Source organism: Limanda limanda, chromosome 7, assembly GCF_963576545.1.
Source record: "Limanda limanda chromosome 7, fLimLim1.1, whole genome shotgun sequence".
Lineage (NCBI taxonomy): Eukaryota > Metazoa > Chordata > Actinopteri > Pleuronectiformes > Pleuronectidae > Limanda > Limanda limanda.
Window position 1 is genome coordinate 30,079,070 of NC_083642.1, and position 18,414 is coordinate 30,097,483.

The following is an 18,414-nucleotide window of genomic DNA, read 5'->3' on the forward strand; positions in this document are numbered from 1 at the left end:
GTATTCAGAACCATGCATCAATACAACTTGAAGATAACCCAAAATCCACAAATGTCTGTTTCCTCACATCATCCAACTATCTGTCTGTTCTTCAATTTATTTACTGGACAACAGTTTTGTTGACAATCATTATCACACATGCCCCATCCGGATGCATTTTCATATAGAATAAAATGTTCCATGTAATTAAAAAACTATATGCCTCTATGTAAAAGCCATATACTGTGCAGATAGTGGTTTACAGCGCTTGCAATGTTTTTATTCCAGATCATGCTGGACTTGCATTTGTGTCTGCAGAGTGGTAAAGTGACTGCAGACTAATGGACAGAAGTAGAAATTATAAATTGCCATATTACAGTGATGTGATGACATGAGCGAGGGCGAGATTAGGTGGGAGGTTGTCCTCCATTATAAACCCGGCAGAAGTTGCTTTAAAATTCTCTGTGTGCATTTTGCAGCGTTGCAAACCAACATTTACGTTCTTATGCCCCTCTATTGTAGCAGTTTAATCTGGAGCATCCACAATTCACTCCCTGATGGCTGAAGCCTGCTTACATGTACATCACATAGTCAGGCCTCCACTGATCTCGCCAAAAAAGTACCTAGAGTCTCAAGCCCCAGTGCTTCACTATCACAATAGGGCACAGGCAGTGTGTGTGTGTGTGAGCGTGCACAACACAAGGGAAATGAACTACTAGATTAAAAAAACAAATAAAGATTTGACAGATGAAAAGGAAACATATTGGTGGAGCAATTAGCAAAGTTAGACTCAAAAGAACAATCATAGTATTTCCAGTATCCACTCAATAATGGAATTTACTCTGGTATCACTGAAGAGTTATTTTTAGTTGATTGGTAGAGATATAGAAGCAGAAGACGTTGATGGAGTTCGAGATGTAGCTTTTTTTCCCGGGATAATGTTGGGATGCAACTATGTTTCTAAACCCTCAACATGTTCCCATCAGGAAAGCATTTGTTTGTGTATTGTACATAAATAATTTAAAATTATATGCATGTGGCATTATTTGATCAATAGCTGTCTGTCACATAGTGCTTTTTCTATCACACATGACATTACAGTCTCCATAAGGAAGACAAGTCTCCATAATGTGACTGTGTAAACAGATTTAGGTCCCCACAACATGAATAATATCTGAAAATTGCACTGATACAAGCTAGCGTCAGTGCTTATCTAACAAGTCAGATTTAGCATTTTATTGCATATTTTTACATTTCACATTTTGTTAGGTGATCAGGTGCATTTGATTTTATGAAAAAATAGCTTTTTGACTTAAATAAGACATTTTAGTTTTATTTAAATCATATATTTACAGAACCAAGGTAAAAAAAAAAGAGGAAAAGTCCTCTTATATTTGTTTTTACAGCGATTTGTTTTTAAGATAGATGTTGGAGTCAAAAGAGGGCAGCCGGCATCTGCCTGTGCCAAGATGACATCTACTTCCTCCCCCGCAACATGGTCCACCAGTTCAAGACCGTTTCTGCGGTCGCAGCCTGGGATGGCACCTCCATCAAGGCATTACAATCGGAGAGAGGAATAAGAGGAGGATGAGGAGGAGGTGGAGGAAAAGGAGGAGAGTCAAATTGAATTGAAGGGACAGAATTGGTGGAGCTGGGGATTGTACCCCTAACCCTGGACGACCCTGTCAACCTCCTGAGCCACAAGCAAAGTCCAAACAACCATTTGCCTGTACTTCGTTTTGCTCAGTGTCCATTTAATATGAAAGCAGTATAATAAGAAAGGTTGTCTTGGACAATGCTCTACTGGAGTCTCCTTCCCTAGATTCTGGCCTTATTTTGAACTGGAAAGGATTAATATTTGGTGAACATAAGGGTCATGACAGACATTGTAAATAACTTAGATTAATATCAAGGTGACAGAATAGTGAAAATAAAAAGGGTGAGTGGAATACGGCTGCAGTACAGGTTTTTCATTTGGGTGTGTCACATTTCATTTCTGCAGGGGCCTGAAGGGTAGATAAATATGAATAATAACAATTTAGCAATTTAATGATGCTATTTTACGGCGCCACAATAGCACATTGCTCATGAATGCATAAGAGGCTGGCTCCAGCTGTGTCATCTAACTCCATGGTTTGTAGGGGGGGGGGGGGGGTAATATTGAAATATTAGGTTGTTAGACAGAACTTTATGGAGCTCAGGACAAGGATCCAAAGGAGTGCAAAGTCTATGATTGTGAAACAATGATGGCTGTAGATCACTGTGTTGTGAAAACATCTTACAACTGTGTTGGGACCTAGTATTTGTGAACTATAGTTGGGCCTATATGTGTAACCAAACCCTGAAGCCCCATTGTTCTGCAGACAAAGAAGAGCTTCCAGAACTCAGTCTCCCAGTGTGCCTCAACTTCACACCTAGGTGGTAAAACTGCCCCTAGACACAACTTTCAACCCCCTTTCACTCTGGGCCCCATGACCCATTGGTCACCAGGCCAATATAAGCCCAGTTCCCTCTCTCTTCTTCCTCTTTCTAGTCACTTCTCCTGGAGGTTGGGTCTAGCTCTCCAGCTCACCCAGCCAGGGAAACTTCCTCCCTACCCAAGCTATACCAACCTCCAAGCAGGCCTGCCTGGAGCAGACTGCTGAAACTTTCCAAAAGGCAGCTACGCGAGAGCCTGCCTAAGAACTTTAGCACGAGCTGCATCGACAAAAAGTCTTGCCAGCAGAACCACAACAACAGGAGCCACAAACTAGCAAGACCACTTCACTGGATTTCAAACATCAATAAGGACCGTTCCCCCTTTTCATGGACGGGTAACACAACTGGTCTTAATAATTATACTAGGCTAAGCGAAGACAATTCTATTAATGTGGTGTTTATACATTTGATTTGTGTTGCTGTGATATTTTGGTCATAAGTTATTTGAAAGTTAATGTTAGTTAGGTTATGCTCTTCATAGTCTTTCTTTGCATGCCACTTACTACTTTCTCTAACCAGCTGGCACCAACACCTCACACACATCTCCGCAACCATATTCATGTGACATCGATGACATGACTCCACCATTCCATGTGTTCTTTTGTTTCGTCGTGGCCAGCCGCCATCACTCACTCATTCACTCACACACACACATACACATGTATATAGTAGGTAAACTTAGTTAGTTTGTCTGTTTCTACTTTTATTATTTTCATAATACATTTGTTTTTTAACACAAATGTTGTCTTCGTTAATGTTGCATAAGTGTGAATTTTTGCCAAACTCTACATTCTCTAGAACTCCAGATTCTTCAACTTTGCTAACTTCTGTATGGTAACTTTTGTTATGTTATTAATTTAATTATTAATCAGTCCCTCTGCATCTGTTGTTCCACATCTTTTTCTTCCATCCTTATCTAAGAAAGCCCTACTTGTAACTTCTTCCCAACCCAACAAAACATATTGACATTATCAAATGCACTAACAGTCAAATCTGATTTTCATTAACAATATAATCACTGTACAATAAGAATATACTGTATGGTCCATTCACATGGAAGATCTGTCTTCTTTGGTTTTCGTGCAGGATCTCTGATAGAAATTGATGATGGGCTCCTGTCTTGTATTTTTTTTTCACTAAGGTGAGAAGATAACACACACATGACAATATGAGGTCAATTATTGGGTGACAGAAATAATTAAAAGAATATACTGTTGATGATTACCATTTCTCTTAGTCCCTGTCTTTCTCAACCTCTCCTCCTTTGTCCCTATATTTATCCTACTCACTTGCTTTGTCTCTGTTTTCTCTTTCTCTTCCTTGAATGTTTATCTGTTTTTTATGCTCCATTCTTGATTTGTATGTTATGTTATTTTGGATAAATTCTTTACCTAAACTGGTCCTCTCTGCACTATCGAGCAACGCTCTTAGTCTCTCAGCTCTTTGGGCCAGAGTGCTCGGTCATGTTCAAGTAAGCCTATAAGAAATTGGTTAGTAAGGGGACTGCTACTCATTAGTTGTTGATGGCCATCTTCATCACTTTGTTGATTAGGCCTATCTGTATCAGCATAGCTTGAACAACCGGCAACAGGTAGCTGATAGCGATGTCGCCATTGCTTGCTCAAGCAGTGACTTCTTGCTGCTTTTTATCAATGTTGTTCTCAGTACCTGCCAGCACCCTGAAAAAGGTTTTTACCTTTGGCAGTGTACCTTTTTACCCTCCTCCCACTTCTTCTGCTGTGAACTATCCCTTTAAAGTAACAAACAATATTTTGCATGATTTGCCCCGTAAAAATCTTACTTTCTGATGGGATCTTATTATAAAAACTTATACTATACAGTAGGATCCTAAGAGGTGGTCTCAGTTGCCCACAGCTAGGGTTTAGAAACAAAGATGATCCAGAAATTAAAAGTATCAGTTAGAAAGTGGTATATTTCAACCTTTGTTTTTAGATAAAAAATGGATTGTCAAATGTCATTATTGATTATTGAGTGTAGATTGATGGGGGATTTTTGTCTTAATCTTCATTAGGCTGCAACATACGATAATGTGAAAAAGAAAATCTGAGTGCGCTGTGTCTGTTTAGTTGAGCTTAAAGCTCAGTCATCTTTTACAGTTAACTGTGATATTGATCTGGTCATTCTGTGTTCAGCTAAATTAAACCTATGCTATTGTTTTAATATACGCAGTCAATATTTAATGTCCATGACCAGTGTCTCCATTCTGTCTTTTAAAGCCCAGGTTTTCAGTGTGACTGTCAGCTCAAAAATCCTTTTCCACGGTGAGGCTGATTGAGGGCCTGGTGTAGGGGCATAGAGGTTAGGAAGACACCGAGCCTCCTCCTGGCTTCATTTCAAAGTGCTACTGCAATGAGATTAGAATGAGTGTGGTAGTGGGAGTGAGGGGGCAGGGTGTGAGAGCAGGGCTCGCAACAACGGCGGATCTTAGTAATCGTACATTCAGGGGGCTGCTGCAATAACACAATAAAGACCCGGGATTTAAGGAAAACCCTGACACTCAATGCAAGACATGGAATGTGATAGCAGCAGCAGAGCGGTGGCTAAGGATGGGAAGGGATTGTGGTGGTGGGGGGGTGAAGTGGTTACAAAATGATAGTACATCTCACTTTCTTTTGTTGTAGAAATTGTAATCTGCAGGAACAGCGGGAATGACAGTGGAGCAGAGAGAGGCTCCAGCAATTTATTTCCCATTTATTCTTACGTCTGTTTCACACTGCTTAAGCACAGTACTTACAAGCTAATATTATTAGCCAATCGTAACAATCTGTCTCCTGTAAGCTGATTGTAGAAGGTGCAATCCCCTCACAGTGGTGATCAGACAGCTGGAGCCCAGGTACATAATGTATCCTGGAATAATTATGGGATTTAGGGAGATATTAGGCTTTGTAAGTCCTTTCATTGTGACAGTGTGGAGTGTCTGACAAAGCAGTTTTTCCGATGCACAATATCCCTGGGGGTTTTGGGTGGGGGTAGTTGAACTTCTACTAACAAGTCCTGTAATCACTGCATGCTTTGTGGCACTTTCTCTACTCAGACAGATCTGTGACTTAATGGTTGACAACAAACAAACGTAAATGCTTGAATGTCTTCTGTCTAACCACATGATATACTCAGTTAAGTGTCTTAAGGTTTGCTCACACCGGTCGTGCATTTCTTCGCCTCTGTCAGCCTGCGGTTTCTGCTTTCTCCACTGGTTGTTGTCGGCTCCAATCAATGTAGGGGTTCGAGGGTAAATGATGATGGTCTTCATTTCCCCCCTCTCTTTCTCTCTCTGTCTGTCTGCTTGTAGTGGATGGGCAGAGGGGGACATTTAATCAGGTGAGGGAAAAAATCTGGGAAATTTAAACTCCAGGACAACAGCAGAGAAATTCAAAGTATGGGATGGATGTTTTATCATTTAAAATCATTTCTCAGTGTGTTTCCTGGGGAGGTACGCTCACTGTGAGCGGAATTTTTTTTACCTGACGCCGAAACCATCGGTGCAGAGTCGGCACTGTGTGGCACATCACAGCCGTTGTGAACAGCACAGTTGAGTAACATGGGGACGGAAAGAGGCGCACGGCTTTTCTTAGCGCGGCGCTCCCAGTGTGATCCCGGTGTACGACATCAGCAATCTTACCTTACTCCATTAAAAATGATTATACTCCAGATCTGGTTAAGTATTTCAATTAGAAATGGAAATAAATTTGTCAGCAAACTGAACAGTATAGACTGAATTTAATTAAGGACAGCAAGCTTTCAGCTGGTGAGTTTAAGGGTAAGTCTCTCCTCCCCAAACAGTCTGTTGATGAATTTGATGTCCTGGGCAATGTTTTTTTGCCTTAATTCTCTGAAAGAGACCTGGAGTCGTTCTTCGTTGTTTGAGCGTATGGCTGATGTGCGCACCTGGCCAGATTGCGTGCGCACACTGAAGCTGCAGCGTGTGATGATGTGCAGAGCGCAGGAAGCACTCTTAAAGTTGACTGATGATGAAGGTTGTAAGTATTCTAGTCAGCTGTGATGAGGGCATATGAGTTGGTTCCGGAGGCTTACCGGCAACGGTTTGGAACCTGGAGAAGAGGGGAGAAGCAGAGTCTTCTTGAGCTGGCTCAGGACTTGGCCTCTCCCTCTACTCTGTGGTGTTCTTCCTCTGGTGTAAATGATTTTGAGGCAGGTGTGATCTCATAGTGCTTGAGCATTATAAATATTCTGTACCTGTGCTTGTGGCGACATACATCAGTGAGCAGAAGCCAAGGAACGTCTCGGAAGCGGCAATCCTGGCTGATGATTACACAGAGCCAATTTTGGAGAGTTAAGGAGTGGTACTTCTGGCAGAGACAGCTCTTTTATATGGCCAGCATGGTAAAAAATGTCAGGTTGGTAATAATGTCAACGGTAACTTACGTTATTCAGCAAAAACTCTTATTACAGTCAAATACCGGGACACTGGAAGGTGGACTGCTAGTCACTTAAAGGGCCCATATTGTGTAAAAAAATTTCTGGACTTTTACTATCTGTAATTACTTGAAGGGGGGCAGTATGAAAAAGTATGAAAACAGTCACTCCGCGGACTTTATCACTCAGTCCATTCGAAGAAATATGTTATTGAAACATTGCGTTTCGTACTTCCTCTCCGTATGATGTCATCATGGAATCGCACTCCTTTCTCAGGCCCAACCAGCTGGCCTGTCACTTAAAGTGAAGTCAGCCAATCAGTTGAGGGGCTTCTAAATAATTAAACAGGCAGGCGAAAACCGCCTGTCCTGTCTGGAGGGCCAGAGAGAGGCAGAAGAGAGCACATGGAAATACAAATTTTAAAAGTTTTTTTTTAACTTTAAACCACTGATATATCATCTTAGGGGTACCAATAACTCTAATTAAGTAACAGAAAGGTGTAAAATATGGGCCCTTTAAACAAAAATAAGGCTGAATCTGTGGTCCATGTAAAAGGGGTCTATTTATCTGCATCCGTATCTCTTGCCTTTACTCCTCAGTGCGGTAAATCTGATTTATGTGAAGGCTTTTGTCATAAAAGGTTGGAATCCTATCGTCTATTTTTGCTTAAAGGTTTTGGGGACACAGGTGCTTCTGATTCTTTCATTAAGGCTGGAGTTGTGCCCTTGTCAAAGGACACAGAAATGGGTATTCCGGTTTTGTTGGATGGATTTGAATATTTTGTGGGTTCCATTGCACAGTGTAATGCTGGACTGTGATTTATTTTATGGTGAAGCCAGGCTGGCTGTGCACCCGGTGCTGCTGATCCAGGGAGTTTCTGTTATCCTTGGTAACACTAATATAGTATGTTATGCTGAATTCACCATCCATCTTATATAGATAGCAGATAAATTGTTTTTAATTCAGTAAATAATGCACATTTAACTACAACTCACCTAACCTTTCTTTGCTTCTCCAGTATCATCTGTCCTCATCTTGTTTTCTTTTCTTTCACCACCTGTCCTTTGAGACATATTTCTTGTGCAGTGTTTCACTTATTCTTCAAGCAAAATCAGCAGAAAGTTGTATTGGATTTCTAGTCTGTGAGTATTAACATTAAAAAACATAAATCTTGCATCATTGCTCAAGTTATCACACAGCTCATTTTGTCTTTCTTAGTAGATTCCCAAATATGCGCTGTTCATCTTGAATTCATTATCAGCCACTGCATTTATTTAATGTCAGTAAATAATAGTAAATAAATTGCCTTTCATTTGCACCCAGCTGTTACCTTCTCCAAGGAATTTGGTTTGTCTGTCTGTTGGTTAGCATAGAAACTGGGGAAGGATGCAGTGTGGGTCAGGAAATATCCATTTAAGATTTTTTTTCAGACCCAGGAACTTGTTTTTACTTTCTCTGCAACATTTTCAACTCATTCCATCTATGATAAATTCCAAGTGACAGATACACAGACATAACAATTTTTTTTTCATTCGACAGTTATCGAATGAGAGAGAGAACTGTATTGATGCCCCTTTTGGGTACACAAACAACTGCAGCTGAAACCATGAGGTCGAGTTGAGGTTATTAATGGAAGAACAGCATATTTATCTTAAAGGAGGTATAATAATAAGAACTGTATTTGTATAGCACTTATCTAAACAAGGTTACAAAGTGCTTCACAAAAAACCTATGTCAAAAAAGATGAATGAATTATAATAAATTTAGGACAATTATAAGGGCTAAATCAAAACAAAATAAGGTCAAGACCTTAAAATGTGTAGAGAAACCCAACAGTTCCCACAATCAGCACAATGACTGTGGAGAGAAAAAACTCATGAACTGGAAGAAACCTCTAGCACAGTGGTCGCAAACCCATCGACTGCTTTTACTTTGAAACGGGTTCGGGAAGTGTTATAAAAACGTTTGTTTCATAGGCAGAGAAAGCCCGGTCATCTTGAGTAGCCAGCCTTGCTAAGGGACAGCCAGCCAACGAGGATATGCTGGCCAATCTCAGGTTGTGACTAGACTTTAGGTAGTCAAGAGCTGCAAAATGTAAGTGGGGGCCAACCCATATTGAGCTTTGAAAGTTATTAAAAGAATCTTAAAATCAATCCTGAATTTAACTAGCAAATACTGAATGGATGCAAGTATTGACATGATATGAGAACTATGGTTTGTTTTAGTTAAAATATGAGCAGCAGCATTTTGAACAAGCTGCAAACGAGTTACCAAGGTTTGACTAAGGCATGTAAAAAGTGCATTACAATAGAAGACCCCTGATTTGATTTTGCAAATAGACAGATGGAAGATGGAAGTTGCAGGATGTAATGATTTCATTAATGCATGTTTAAAATTCTGAAAGTAATTCAAAAGTGTAAAAGTTTACACTTTCTCCAACAGCGTATGCCTCTTAACCCTAGAACACTGACGTAAAATTAGTTACACCATCACTAACGTTGGGTACATTTTACCCGATATAATAAACCAGATCAAAATATATTAATGTACAACAATACATAGCAATTTGAAGTACTCTTCTTTTATTTTCCCCGATAAAACATCTCATAAAACCCAAAAAAATTGTATCATGGGGAAACCCTTCAAATAGGAGCTAAAATTTGTTAAAAATTAGGGTCGTTAAAAAAAAAAAAATAAATAATCTGGGAACTTGTTCTTCGGTCCAGCTGTTCCTGGGACATTTCCAGTGAAGGCACAGTCTCCCTGCATCATTTACAACTTATATCATATTCAACAAATATTTTACCCTCTATCACTAACGTCGGGTAAAAATTAACCAAACAAGTGCCTTTTGAAAAAAACAGGGATGGGAGCAGGGAAACTAGCCTAACTTCTATGACTTCAGTGAGTATACTGAAGCTACCCAAGGACCCACGCCACTCAGACAGCACAATGAAAATCCCATGCCCACTTGTGCGAACGTAAAAAACACCCGACGTTAGTGTTCTAGGGTTAATTTGTGAACATTACAAAATCATACACTTACACAACCATGAAACTTTACATACCTAACCTTAAGTTTAATATTAAACTTTTTTATAAAGTATCTATATAGATTTCAATTACATTTACAGCTCATTTATATGACAAACTACCTACTATTATCCGATAACTCATTCCTTACTACATTAATCCTCCGAAGTCTTTACTACATTATTAAGTTAGAACTCAGTATTCATTACTATGTTTTGCATCAGTTGTCAATACAACAGTATTCAGTTAGTACTCATTATTTATGACTACATTATTACTCAGCAGTCAGTATGAAATAATTGCATGAGTCCTCAGTTACTCAAGTATTACTCCATGACCTTAGTAGTCATCACTACATTATTACCTGAGTACTCAATAGTCATACTACATTAGTAGGCAATTCTTAGTATTTAATTATGTCATTATTGCTTGAGCACTCTGTAGACAATACTACATTATTACATGGTTTTTAGTAGTTATCATTAATACTTAGTAGTCATAGACTACACTATCATATGAGTACTATAAAGTCAATATATTGTCTATAGTATTTTAAATGAGCGCTCAAAAGTCATTACTAAGTTATAATTTGAGTAGTACATTATGACATGAGTACTTAGTAGTCAATATGACACAATTACAGACTACATTAAAATTAGATTTGTATTTGTCTGAGTTGAAAAACAGTACTAAATTGTTACATGTTTAGTTCTCAGTAGCCAATACATGATTATGCAGTGGTTAATACCACATTAGTATGGGAGATTGTAGTAGTTATTTCTACATTAAATACGAACATCAACTTCAATGTAGAGCAGGAAGCTAGCACAGCCCTGTGATCTTGGTCCAATTGTAGAGCTTTAATGAACAGTTACGCCAGTGTTACAGTGTACACACCAAGAGGCTGAGGGGAATAAATGCCAATAGAAAATTCGCACTAGTCTAATACATCATACAGGTAGAATAAATTATATTACACACATGCCAAACAGAAAGCAAAACTAAACAAGCAGAGCAATGACCAAGAGGTAAACAGAAGAGGTCAGGTGAATAAACATATATATATATATATATGTTTATATACATATATATAAATATATATATATATACAAGGTAGAAGGTTAACACAGTCAGCGTCCAAACAGGACGTTGTGGAGATGAAGAAGGATGCTCTTATAATGTGATGACTGGACACCTGTGCCCTACGGTGACGGTAATTACATGGCATCATCCTCACATAAACCCATGACTAAACACAGCATCAATCTGGAATGGAATTAAATACAGAAGAAAGAAAGAAAGACATAGTAATAATAATAATAATGTAGAAGCATATTACTGTTTGCAGGAAGCATTTTACTGACATAAATAAACAACAGTAAGTCTTAACTGATAGATTTACTGGGCTGATATTAAATGTATCAAGATAATAGGTAGGATTTGCATCAACAGTAAATTAGGACAGGAGCACATCAGAAAACACGACTTCTTCTGCTAAAGTATAAAAAAAGTTTTATGTGCAAATTAGGAATAACAGCTGTTTTTTTAAATATGTTCTGAATGTTTAGCAGGGACTATCTCTGAATGTTTGATATACAAATATTCTCAGTGCCTTTTGGGAGGTCCCAGTGATGAGAGGGACTCTAATGTCTGATTAGAAACATCTCTTGAGGAATGGCTGAATAATACCAACTCCTGTCTGCTACAGGGGTGTTATCTCCTTCGGAAAAACATATGCACATATGGATTCCTGATGTCCGATTTTTTTCCTGTAAGCTGCCATTATGTTGTGCTGATATTCAGTATTTGTCAAGTTTGACTCAAGACATTGAAATTATTTAGACCCTAGAATATTATTCTTCAAAAGGTAAAAAGAAAAACCGAACCCACTATTTTTCAAAATGCATATATTTTGTCCCTTTTCTCATTTCCTGTGTCATAGTTTTTGTGCGTTTAAAAGTTCTGCTATGTTGACTAAATGTCTGCCGCAAAGGGAATCCTTCTATTCTACATAAAATCCTGAAACGCATCCTTTGCACTTCTGGCTTTTTTCATAAAGCATCTAAATCACCAAGTGACATGTAGCTTGAAACAGGGCTATAAAGTAGAAGTGGAAGCTGGCTACAAGCGATCAAGAAGCCTCTGGGCAAGGGCCATGACATTTGCAGAACATACTTGTGGCAGGCCGCTGATCGATTACAGCAGACTGGACCAAGAACTAAAACAGAGGAAGAAAAGATGCGCTTCTTAAGATAAGCGCTTGCTTATAAAGCACAAAATTACAATTATAATTGTATTTTAACATTACAGCATGTAAACCTTTTCAGTAGACCCTCAGATTAAATTTGTAAATTTACACTATAAATGGCCAAAATATGGGCATCTTAAAACTCAGCTAGGACCTGGCCCTGATCCGTCTATTTGGCAGAAAATCTCACCTCCAGTGTTAGCACCAACACATCTGTGAAAGTGTGCTATCAGAAGATGAACACTTGAATTTGAGGCAGCAGTCACGAGGTGACTCAGCAGAGTAACTGGGCTGTGCTTTCTTAAAGGGTTATTTCACCGAAATAGGTATATTTACCACTATGCCAATGGGGGGGCCTGGAGCCGCGTTCACGTTCGTGCGCATGCACACCGCACAAGCTTGCGCCTGTATGCTCTTGCTCAAGGGGCACGTGAAAAGTATTGATGCTACCGCAAACCCAGCGTGAGCGCTTGTGTGCGTGCGGTGTGTTTACGTGCGAACGTGAACACACCACCGAAGGAGGACATCAGAGGACATTTAGGCTAGAAACATGGTGTAACTGACGCTGTTTCAAGTCGAATTTGAATGTTAGGGCTTATGGACACTATTCTGTCTTTTTAATATACATTTGAAATCGTGGTCGCCACTTAATTCAATTTTATTGGATTTTGCTGCAACGCTGTTTACCCCTGAAACGCCTCAAGTGTCTTGTGGACTCAAACACTTTATCCACCCCTCCATCGGCATAGTGGTGAGTAGGTAATTTTAATATATTCAATAATATTCAATAATAATATTATTGAATAATATTCAACAGCACAATTAACACAAACAAATGTGAAAGGACTCAAAAATGCATCAATGTGAGTTAAAAAAGGTGCTTCTCCTTCAGTCTGAATGCACTTTCACAGGATGACTGACATGCATAATTTTCTCTGTTTCATTGTGGGCAGTGACAACCTGAAAACATTCATCGGTCATTGTCACACTGTATAAGCTTAGATATCTGATAGATGATGGTTTGCTTGTTTTTGCTTGTTTTATAATTAACATCTGTCCCAGGTTTTGTGAGTAATATTTTAGATGACACCCTAACTGGTTGACTCAGGGATCACAACTATTGATTTTTATCACTTGTTTAAAGCTATACAGTAAACTTGTTTTTAAAAATGTGAGGAACAAATGAAAACTGTACTACTAACAGTGGAAATCCTTATTGTGGATTTGATTGGTACAATGGGGAATGTTTAAAGCTTGGACAGCTGCATTATTCGATCCTTAAACAAGCACTTACATAAAGTATAAAATATCTAAATATCAGCCCCATGTAGTCAGTCTATGACACACACATACACTCACACACAGATTTATTTGTATGGATGGCAGCAGGAGGTGCAGGTTGTGCTGGTGACCAGATATCATGTTGTTTAAACATGTCAGACAAGCACTAGTAGGCCTGGCCAGTCTCGACCTGCAGCAGTCCCAGTACAGCTGTGTGGTCGGCCAGCTTCATCCTGCGCTGACTGGACAGGCTGACGTTCTTTGCCAGGTAATCCACAGCAGCTGGAGAGGATGAGACAGGAGCCAGAGTTAATATCTTTCAGCTGCTACTCAGACACTCGACATTGTGACATCTTGAAGAAGAATATGTAGTGACTCTGGTTAAAGACAAACTCAGCAGCAGACTAGAGAGTCGAACATGACTGTGTTGTTGTTTTGATGGAATTGGTGCAGTGTATATACAGTACAACATACACAGTTGACCTTGTCAGGTTTTATCTACCCCTACCCCTTCGTTTTTCGCGTGGCTGTGAAGGGAATAGTTTTGTCCAATATCTCTGTGTGACGTAGTAGACACCATCTAGCCCTTTAAACACCCCTTTAACCATAGTGTGTTCAGGAACTCTCTGAATATGAAAGGGTAGACGGAAATTCCCTAATGCTTTCCAAAGGGACCAAATGCATCTACATGGCAACTGCTGATCGTAAAATGTTCATTAATGTAGGAAATCCTGCAAAGTAATACTGATTCTTAGTCTAATCCATTAACAAATTCATACGTAATTGAATTGCTGTAACAAGTATTTCAGCAAAACAAGGATGTCTGATTGAGAATAATAAGTAATGCTTGTTACTCCCATATCCGTATATGAAGTTTGAAAAACCTTCCCTGCTCTTGTGATAAAGTTTTCAGTGCGGAACAGAAGTTTCTATGGACAGGACTAACGTTACATTGGATAAATCAAATCATATTTGTATATCCCATATACCCAAATCACAATTCGTCTCATAGGGCTTTAACATGGTGTGACATCCTCTGTCCTTAACCCTCAGCAAAAGTAAGGAAAAACTACTAAAAACCCTTTTAACAGGTAAAAATACGTAGAAACCTCAGAGAGAGCCACATGTGAGGGATCCCTCTCCCAGGACGGACAGAAGTGCAATAGATGTCAAGTGTAGGAAAACATCATTGGGATTAAAGTTTTTAGCAGCATCGATGAGGGTAAACATTTTGAAGAATAACTTCAATACTATATATCAAGCAGTCCTGCTGCAATCATAGTCTATGGTCAGCAGCCAGCAAGATCATGATCCAGCATCAAGATCGGATGATGCCACTATAGTCCACAGTCATTGTCCACTGCCGCTTATTAGGATCCATCATCAGCCGCTGCCTCGGTCGTGGTCCACCACCACCATCCGATGCTAGTGGAAGCATATATAATGAGAATAAAATTGGGCCGAGCACAGAGCCCTGTGGAACACCATGGTTAACTTTGGTGTGCACAGATGACTCATCATTAATTTACAAGAATTGAAATCGACCTGAAAAATATGATTTCAACCAGTTAAGGGCGGTTTCTTTAATGTTAATTAACTGTTCTAGTCTCTGTAATACAATTTGATGGTCAATATTGTTGAATGCTGCAGTAAGATCTAACAGAACGAGGACAGACACAAATCCCTAATCTGAAGCTGTTAGTGACTTTTGCCAAGGCTGTCTCTGTGCTGTGATTGGCTCTAAACCCAGACTGAAAGTCTTCATATACATTACTTTCCTGGAGAAACTCACACAGCTGATTGGCTACATCCTTTTCCAGGATTTTAGACAGGAAGGGGAGGTTGGATATCGGTCTGTAGTTTGCTAAAACCTCCGGGTCCAGGGTGGGTTTTTTGAGAAGGTGTTTGAATACAGCTAGTTTAAAGGACTGTGCTACATATCCTGATGATAATCAGAGACTGACTGTCTTCAGTAACGTACTATCAATTTGGGGCAAAATGTCTTTAAGTAATTTTGTATGAATGGAATCTAAGATACAAGTTGTGGGTTTAGAAGATGACATTATTTTTGTCAGCTGATCAAGGGTGATCAGAGAGAAGCTGTCTAAATAATTAGTAAGATTCTCAGCTGTTTCTAAGATTTCTATTCATGATAGGGTATTAGTGCCAACTGGGGGCAGGAGATGGTTGATTTTATTTCTAACAGTTATAATTTTATCATAAAATAAGGTCATAAAGATATTTCTATTTAGGGATCGAGGAATACTGGGTTCGGTGGAGGTGTGACTCTCTGTCAGCCTGGCTACAGTGCTGAAGAGAAACCTGGGGTTGTTTTTATTTCCTTCTATTAATTTGGAGTAGTAGGCAGCTCTTGGTTTGTGGAGGGACTTTTAATTTGCTTTAACAGATTTTCAACACGGTTGTTGGAGCGCCTCTTCCTTTCTAGTTTTCTTGATGCTTGTTTTAATTCATGTGTGTTGGAATTGAAATAACTTGGAAATAACCAATGTAAACACTGACTTTATTGATCAAAAGATCAATCTGTCCCATCTCTCCTGCAGTTGTCAGATGTGTCACTATTATAACATTGGTTGATAACAGCTGATAGTTGATATTGTTTGTCACTGTAATAAAGTTGGTTGGCTGCTGATGAAGTAGCGAGTGGTGTCCCTATTCCTAGGAAGTATTTTCTAAGCCTACCCTTTGTGGCTCAGTTTGAAGGGGGACACTCCAAGCGAAGGGGAACTTCATAACTAGGGGTAGGGCCAAGGGAGAAGAATTGGGACAGGGAATTAAACGTTGATGAAAATAAAGGAACCTGTGACCCAGTGTGTCTCACTGATGTGTTTTTAATACTTTTTACAAACAATGGAGTTCTATGGCACAGATAAATAAGAGATAAAAGGTGTTGATGTTCACATTCACACACATAAATAGTACTTAATCCACAAAACAAAACATATATTGTATAGTTGCAGAATTGTTTGTTCATTCACACTGACTGACAACATAACACTGACAGAAAGACGAAAGCAGCCAACAGTTCTGCTTCCACAAACAAAGATAGAGACAGGTAGTCACTTTCTTCGAAAAACCTGGCATTAATGCTCAGTATATTTTTCTCTTGGAGTGGTGTATGTTGCCCCTCCCTGGTTTAGCTGGCAATAACTTCTCTTAAAAAGGGCTGCAGAGAGGGGGGCTGACAGCAGAAGGGATGTGACATGGTGTGCATGTGTGTGTGTTTAGGCTATTGGGGGCAATAAGTAAGACATGTCAGTTAGGATGTTAGTGTGCACAAAAAGGAAGCTGTCACTCGATGCTGAGGAATGAGAGAAAGAAGAGCACCTATGGGTGGGCAGGTCTGTCTGCCAAGATGCCAGTCAGCCAGACAGCTAGTGGGGGAGCAGTGTGTGCGTGTATGCATGTGTGTGTATGTTTCACAAGGGTTTAGTAGGCCCTGTAAAGGAAGCTGTTTTTCCTGTCAGCCAGGTTTATACCTTAAATCCCTGTTGAGCAGTCACACCGAGAGTCCTCTGCCACCAAGATACAGCTCATCTGATAATACACACTAAAACATATGCACACGTACAAATACAGGTGCAGGCACACACTCTAGCCTCAGCTATTTTGACAGTATATACTTTAATCTGTCAGGAGCTTTCTGAATTAGAACAAGAGAGGAGTCAAATGTCTCAAGTAAACTGTTAAATCTGACTGCAGGAATGGGGTGGGGTGGGGTGGGTTGGGTTGGGGGTACAGCCCAACCACGAACTTTTCATTACAGAGGATCAGTCATAGCATAAGAGAGATTTTGTAATAGACATGTTTTAGTATATAGCTAGCATAGCTAAATTGTTATAATCTGGAATCATGCTTTTTACCATAATACAGTGGTATCGCATTTCCACCCCCTTAAATGCAGTTGGCACATGTTACAATGTCATCTGTTGCGGAGTGAATGGGAGAGCAGATTCACAGGTCTCCCAAATTATAAAATTGGATCTATGTGTCTTGATTGTGTTAAACAAATTAAAAAGTCAGACCTCATCAAAAGGGAAAAAAGCCCCCAACCAAAGTGATAGTTACTCATGCAGCAAATAGGACAAGCAGAAGCATTGTGCCTCCTGATTTTCTCTGGACTTTATACTAGGGGGCCAGGTGCGGAAACCCTGCCCACACATACTTGTCCTCCGGAGAAACTACAGAGGATCTCTGGGGTTCAATGCATGTATGATAGCAGTGATTGATTCCACCCTTACCATAATAGATCCCCTGCTGCTCTGATTCCTTCGCAGTTATGCCTGTCCATTGTAGTTCTGTCGCTCTCTTTGTTTGTCATGTGAGGGATGTGAATTGATCATTACTGCATAGTGCCCTCACACATGTGAAAGGAGATGCTACCAGCCAACCCATGCCTGGGATTTGTTCAATTGTCATAATACTACCATTGGCTGGTGAAATATAACTTAATCATTGCCCACAATTAATGGCTGACATTAGCCCAATTACTAAACCACCAGCAGGGCTACCAGTCATTGTTGCTCAATGTACCCTTAGTTTACTATCCCTTGACATTCTCAGGGCTCAAACCAGCCGTGGATAAACTCCTATGTGGCATTGCTTTTGGCACCTCCTGTGCTGTGGTTTGTTCCCTTCGGCGAGTGTGCTATCATTTGCTTGAGTGTACCAGCCTTTAATGACAAATCTCAAACACTGACTTGAGTCAAACCAGATCTGTGATCACTTTTAACTCAGTATGTTTAATAATGTTAGTGATATTTAAACAAATATGATAGCTATTGTATATTTGTTGGCTAAAATAGGAGAAAAAAAGAGCAGAGGTAGAATCTTGTGGCCTCATGGTAACTCTTTATTAGGGTTCCATTTGATTCCATGTTATTTTTTCGCTGGGTTGGATTCAATGACAGCTTGACCTTTGTGAAAAGGTTGCAAGAACCTTGAACAGCACCAACAATGTGAAACACACCAAAACAGTAACA

General features: G+C 39.6%; 1 protein-coding gene across 3 annotated transcripts in view; it reads right to left on the reverse strand.

Moving 5' to 3' along the window:
* Positions 1–13,580: 13,580 nt before the first annotated feature.
* The window catches only part of LOC133005140 (paired box protein Pax-7-like), a 56,130-nt gene continuing 51,296 nt past the window's right edge, over positions 13,581–18,414 (reverse strand). For all 3 annotated transcript variants that reach the window (XM_061074727.1, XM_061074726.1, XM_061074725.1), the window contains exon 9: positions 13,581–13,696. In XM_061074727.1, the coding sequence (XP_060930710.1) occupies positions 13,581–13,696 (116 nt within the window). The remainder of the gene's footprint in view (positions 13,697–18,414) is intronic.